The sequence below is a fragment of the Mrakia frigida genome (assembly GCF_051309035.1).
Source record: "Mrakia frigida strain ATCC 22029 unplaced genomic scaffold BDY24scaffold_61, whole genome shotgun sequence".
Taxonomy (NCBI): domain Eukaryota; kingdom Fungi; phylum Basidiomycota; class Tremellomycetes; order Cystofilobasidiales; family Mrakiaceae; genus Mrakia; species Mrakia frigida.
This window is the reverse complement of record NW_027481220.1, coordinates 40,260-46,294: the sequence shown is the minus strand read 5'-3', so window position 1 is coordinate 46,294 and position 6,035 is coordinate 40,260. Positions and strand designations below refer to the sequence as shown.

General features: G+C 53.2%; 2 protein-coding genes across 2 annotated transcripts; both read right to left on the bottom strand.

The window, feature by feature from the left end:
* Window positions 1–932: 932 nt before the first annotated feature.
* On the bottom strand, window positions 933–3,389 carry FYV10 (glucose-induced degradation complex subunit FYV10). Its single transcript, XM_076642588.1, has 8 exons — window positions 3,101–3,389; window positions 2,811–3,002; window positions 2,559–2,668; window positions 2,391–2,490; window positions 2,187–2,309; window positions 1,902–2,108; window positions 1,258–1,821; window positions 933–1,144 (listed from the first exon to the last, which is right to left on the bottom strand). The coding sequence occupies exons 1-8, from the start codon at window positions 3,161–3,163 to the stop codon at window positions 1,040–1,042; spliced, it is 1,464 nt and encodes a 487-aa protein (XP_076492073.1). The 5' UTR covers window positions 3,164–3,389; the 3' UTR covers window positions 933–1,039.
* On the bottom strand, window positions 3,323–4,647 carry SYN8 (syntaxin). The gene is made up of 4 exons (XM_076642587.1): window positions 4,284–4,647; window positions 3,910–4,175; window positions 3,624–3,818; window positions 3,323–3,493 (listed from the first exon to the last, which is right to left on the bottom strand). Exons 1-4 carry the CDS (start codon window positions 4,589–4,591, stop codon window positions 3,426–3,428), a joined length of 837 nt encoding a protein of 278 aa, XP_076492072.1. The 5' UTR covers window positions 4,592–4,647; the 3' UTR covers window positions 3,323–3,425.
* Between the last annotated feature and the right edge of the window lie 1,388 nt (window positions 4,648–6,035).

The window sequence follows — 6,035 nt, the reverse complement described above, 5'->3', positions numbered from 1 at the left end:
GTGTATAGCTACGGAGCAATCCTTTGTTTCGGACGAGAGAGGCAGGGAGAGGAGAGGTTCACCAAGCTGGGTCATCAAATTTGCTATCCACCATACCTCGACGGTATTAATCACTTTGGAATGCATAGTAGACGACCCTGAGGAATTTCCATACGGTGGGTTCGAGTTTATGTATTGTTACGGAGCAATCGAGGCGCGTCGCCTGAGAGGGACGAGGCACCGATTCCCAAACAATCCTCCGACAAGAGGGAAATCCTGAGGAAAATCTGCAACTTAAGTAGTTTGGTCTGGCCTATGATGTGCGCTTGGGCCATACCTTTCGAACCATCTAGGTCCCGCTCGGATCGAAGGTCTACAGTAACAGCACGAATGAGAGCTGTTTTAGGGAGAGGCGGAGGCAGACTGAGATTCTGGACGGCTCAAAGAAAGTTTTACAGGGAGATTCGTGCGCGCTAAGCTATAATCTCGCTTTCCGACGATACAGGTCCGGTTGCTCAAAGTTGTCTCTACAAGAAGCTGAGTTGCGTTCCGATTCTCAAGTGAGACGCCCGACTCTCCGAGATTCTGATCAGATCGCGGGAAGTTTTTCAGCAGGATTCCTGTAAGCTGAGTGGACTAAAGTATACATTTTAAAACCATGTCCTTGTCCTAGGAAGCACGACCGTGGTAAGCACTGATAAGGACGGAAAGAAAACGCGTCCAAATTCGGCCTCGCCTGATCCACCTTCTCTCCCGCCATGCACAGGTCGCCTTACTGCGTCACACTAGAGACACAAACAGATAGATCTTCGGTGTGTAAGCATCTCTTATCCCTCGACAGCCCACGCCAAAACAGGTCGAAGATCGACACCTCAGACGCGTCGGAGAGCGACGTTCTGAACCCTTCGTCGAGTGGGCCCATCACGTTCCCCCCTCCCTTCTTTCCCCCAAAGTTATAAAGCCAAGTACATTTAGAATCGTTCAAATCATAACCAAATCCCTTGTCCCTCCCCCCTCCTCGCAAACCCAGACCACTACGCCCCACTCCTTCTTCCATCCGCTACGAAAGGAACACCTTCCTCAACTCTCCGAACTCGCACCTGTATCCACTCCTCGGACACGTCACCTTCCCTTCCTCATCCTGCTCGGCCATCTCTTGAAGAGCCTGCTCGTTTTCCAACCCCAAAGCCAGAGGCAAAACCAAGTCAGCGATCCTTCTTCTTCCTCTCTTCCCTCCCCTCCCCTTCTCCAAACCAAAGAAAGGAAGAACGAACTCACCCCGTATGAATAAACATACCCATTCGGGAACGCCATCGCTCCTCCTGTCCCTCCTTCGATCCCATCGTCCATCACCTTGCCGCTGATCCGACACACTACGACCGAGTTGACGTTGTGACTTCCTGGGACTTCTTTGGCGAGGAACCCAAGGTGAAGGGAGCAAGTGGGACAAGAGAAATTGTGGGATTCGTCCGTTGTGTCGTGGTTGGAGGTGTTTGAAGCGTCGGGGTGGGAGAGGAGAGGGAGGGAGTGAGGGAGGAGAAGGTTCTCGAGTCTTGGTTGAGGGTTTGGATTTGAAGAGGGAGTAGCGGAGGAGGAAGGGTAGTAGAACGATCCGTTGGAGTTGGAGGGGAGAAGGAACTGTGGTTGTGCTAAAGTGGGTGGGGGAGAAGGAGAAGGGTTGGCGAGGGAGGGCGAGGAGGAGCAGTGAGGAAGTTTGAGAGCTGAGAGTCCTGCTGCTAGGGAGGTTGAGAGGAGGGGTGCTGAAGGGAGGGAGTAGAGATTTTGGAAGGTTGAGGTGAACTTGGTGGATAGGGTGTGCCAGCGTTTAGGGGAGTAGAGGGACTGTGACGAGACGAGAATGGAAGAGACGGCGGATCAGACGACGCGTTCGAACGAGAAGAAAGGAAGACAGATCTACTTACAGCATAAGCTCCCACGCTTCTGGCACTCTCCTCGTCGACCGTAAGCAAGACCAAAGCTCTCTTGATCTCAGCTCCGTGAGTCTCAGCCCATCCTCCTCCGGTCGTCGACGCGAGGTGTTTCTTGAGGTAGGCGAGCGCTGGGAGGATGGATCTCGAGCGACAGAGTTCGATGTATTCCTGCAGACGGAGGGAGAACTCGAGGGTGTTCTATGAAGTCAAGGATAAACGGTCCCGTCAGTCGAAGGAAGGAGGGAGATGGAGAAGGGGGAGGAGGTCGAAGCTCACCTTCATCTTCTTCAACGTCCCTCTGTTCTCCCCACACCAGGCTAACGCATCCGAGCACGATCCAGCTTGAATAGACTTCTCGATCCGTTGAAGCTCGAGGAAGAGATCGATATCCACCAGGTCCTACAACCACCAAACCAAAAGCGAAATGAAGGTGTGTGAGCTTCCTCTCCTCCTTCCTCTCACTCTCTCGTGCCAACTCACCTCGATCCCCCTCGACTTCGCCAACCCCTTCGCCTCCTCGTGTCTCCCCGTTCGAATCAGGTAATCCACAATGTACCGGAGCAATCGTTTCTCAGAATACCTGCAGAAAGGACGAAGGAAGCACAGTTCAACTCTTGCTCCTTCGTCGTCCGCGTTGATCCGACTCACTCTTCGAACCCTTGATCCATCATCGAACCCATCTCGTCCACCTTGGATAGATGCTCCAGTCTCGGTCTCATGGCCGAAGGATGAGAAGGAGAAGGGAGAAGATCGGAGAGCTGCAACGAGTGAACGGATGGATGGACGGAGAGAAGAGTCAGCGTTCGAGCTCACACCTTCCCCTCCCTTCTTGCTGCACCTTTCTACCACCACCACCAATCCCATTCGTAGCACCCCTAGACTATAAGCACGCTCACTAACCTTCCTCTTCAACCCCTTGATCCGTTCGATCCCACCGTCCAACTTCCCTCCTGCTCCTGCTCCTGCTCCTCCTTCCTCCCCCTCTCCGTTCGACTTCTTCAACTCGCCGATAAGCCCGTTCAAAGCGATGAAATCCTTCTCAATCGACCGTTGAGAGGTTCGAAACGAGCGTCGGAGGAGTTCGAGGGGGGTCTATACAAGGAGAAACGAAGCAAGCGAAGGAGGGAGGAGGCGGTGGGTGAGCTGGGTCGAAGCAAGGACGAGAGAGCGGGCAAAGCGCATTCACTCACCTTGAGAACTTGATCTTCTAAAAGAAGGAGATGCTCTCGGGTTAGTTTGGTGCTGGTGGACATTTGCTTCTGAGCTGGGTGGGTGAAGGTTGGGAGGGAAAGAGAGGAGGAGAGGGAACGAGAGAGCAAGATCGGATCGCATGACTTGGGTTGCGGTGTTTGTTTCTGGTGTTTTTGTTTTGATTTTCTCTGGGAGAGAGGTGTCGAAGATGTATAGACAGGTCCGAGAGAGAAAGAGATATCATTGTCCGTGTTGTAAGTAAAACTCTGAGAAAAAAAACGGAAATCGTAAAGGTCGTCCCACTCGCGTCTCGTCTCGTCTTCCTCACGTCTTGAACACCAAGATCAAGATAGCTAGCAGTACGATGAGTACGATGATCGCTACTACTGAGCCTGAGTCCCATCCAACCGGACCAGAAGAAAAAAAAACGAAGTGAGGATCAGCTCTCGCTCTCTCTACCCTCTCCCTCTCTCGCTCTCCCTCCTCTCCTCCTACAAGCCACCGATTGAAACTGAAACTGACCATTATTCTTCGCACTCTCCGCAAACCCATCCAGTCTTCTCCTCGCTCTGCCCAAGTTACCACCTGTCCGATCGAGAGCCATGTCCGTATCGTCCAGCAAACCCTGATGGACCTCGAGCTCGTCTCCGATCTGAAGGGAGAGGTGATGCTGACGGCCTATCGAGTGGGAGAGGGCTGAGAGGCGGGTGTCTTGGTCTGATAGGTGAATCGAAGAGACGAGGGTCAGGTTGAGAGGTATGGAAGAGGAGGAGGAAGAAGGAAAGCGGCGAGGGAGAGAGAGGCTCACCATCCATGAGCTCTCGCTGCTGAAGCATGACTTCTCCGTCGTCTCGATAGGGTTGATCCGAGGGTGAAGGGAGGTTGCTCGTAGGTTCGTCGCGGTACGGTTGGGAGGAGGAAGAGCGGGAGGTGGGCATGTTTATACGAGAATCGGAGGGTTGAGCTGTCCGAGAGAGCCGAGGGAGAGGAAGGGAGGAAGAGGAGGAGGAGGAAGGTGGTGAGGTCGACGACGAGGCTGGAGGAGGAGGAGGTGGTGAAGGGAGTTTTGGAGGGCTGCAGGGAAAAGTGAAAGGACAGAAAGAAGATCGGTACGCATGCGAGGAAGTGTATATCGTCTTTGATATATACGAGCAAGACGACGAAAGAAGAGAGAGAGCTCACCCAAGTCTCTCCCTGACCATCCTGACCTTCTCCTTCCCTTCCTCGTCCTCCTCCATCATGACCAGCAACCTCTCCCTCCCACTCCGAACCTTCTCTACCATCTCCCCACGAGTTCCGTCTAATCCTCCCTCCTGAGCTTCCAGTACGAGGATTCCTTCGGTAACGAGAGCGAGGTTCTTGACGATCGTCGCTTCGGTGAAGGCGGAGGGAGTCAACGAGAGGGAGACGGATCGAGTCCGTTCGAGGATGAGCGGGAGAGTCGAAGAGAGGAGGGAGAGAAGTTTAGGGGCTGTTGGTGGAGGAGCCATGGTTGCTCGAAGGGAACGGTTGGAGTCGAAGGAAGGAAGGAAGGAAGGAAGGAAGGCGAGGTGATCGTTTGAGGCGAGGAAGTCGTTGCGGTTTCTGTTCGGTTTGGTTTTTGGAGGCAAAGCGAGGTAGTTCGTCGTCAAGAGAACTTTTAAACGTCGTAGAAGTCAGGAACGACAGATAAGTATCATCGTTTGGATCGTAAAGCGAAGAGTAGGGATCAGGTATAGATAGTAAGGGAGAAAGAAGTGAACGATCTGACCCCCTGAAGGCCCGACGAAGGAGTGAGGATCCAAGATGGAGGGTTGATGAAGTTTGAGAGGGTTGGGTATTTTCGTGAGTGTGAAGAACTTGAGCGTCTATCGAGTGGACGGGAGAGGACGAGGGCAAAGAGAGAACAGATCGCGTCGCGAGATCAGCTTTGTCCTTTCCAATGGACGATTTCAAGCAGAAGAGAGGATCTTATCACGGCTGAAGCTTTTAATACGTTGGTACAGTCGACGCCTAGAGCGAAGCGGGACTGGGGGTCGATAGGAGAGGAGAGGAAAGAAAAGAAGACGCCCAACGAATCGAAGTTGAGCCAGCTTCTCTCCCTCACCAGAGATATCACACGTTGTAACCGACAAGTAAAACAGTAATAACAACCCGAGCACCTACGAAGTAAATAAACAGTCCATCCAACGTTCCTAACAAAGCCTATCTCCCTCCCAGCACACCTTGATCCTTCGAGCAAACCTCCCTCTCTCTTCCGACTTTGTCCTCCTCTCCCATGCCCACCAATGGCATTCTCTCCTCCACGACATTTGAAAATCCCTTTGAAGGAAGCGAAGCGACGATAAAGTAGTCAGCGGAGAACAAGACGCGTTGAACGGAGAAGTGGAAACGAGAACTCACGACCTCGGCACGCAACGAGATCGTCTTCTTCATCGGTCGAAATTCCGATTTACAGCGTTCGACCCTGCGAAGAAAAGGTGACAGTCAGTCAGACGCAGAATCGGAAAGAGGGAGCAGGGGAGAACGTACGAGAGAGAGCCGTTGAGACCGACGACGCGGCGGCGACGAGGGAACGACGGGAGGCGAAACGACCTGGAGAGGGAACAGGGCAAAAGTCAGACCTCGAGTCAAGAAGAATGCGAGTTGAAACAGAACTCACTTGAGGTGATGGTGGGGGCGGAGGAGGAGGAGGTGCAGGTGCTGAAGGAGGGAGAAGAAGACGATCGACGAAGTGCGAGCTCGACGCGTCGCAAAAGCCTCAGAAGAGTGGAACGCGACAAGAAGGGACGGAGACTGGTTCTCAGGTTGAGGAAAGCTTGAGGTAAGAGAAGATCTGTTGACTCTTACTTGTCGGTGAGGTCCAGCAGCGTTGAGGTCTCAGCAGGTCGAGCACGAGGGAACAGAGGCGCAGGAGGGCCTCCGGGAAGGTTTTCTTCTACCTCTTTCGACAGA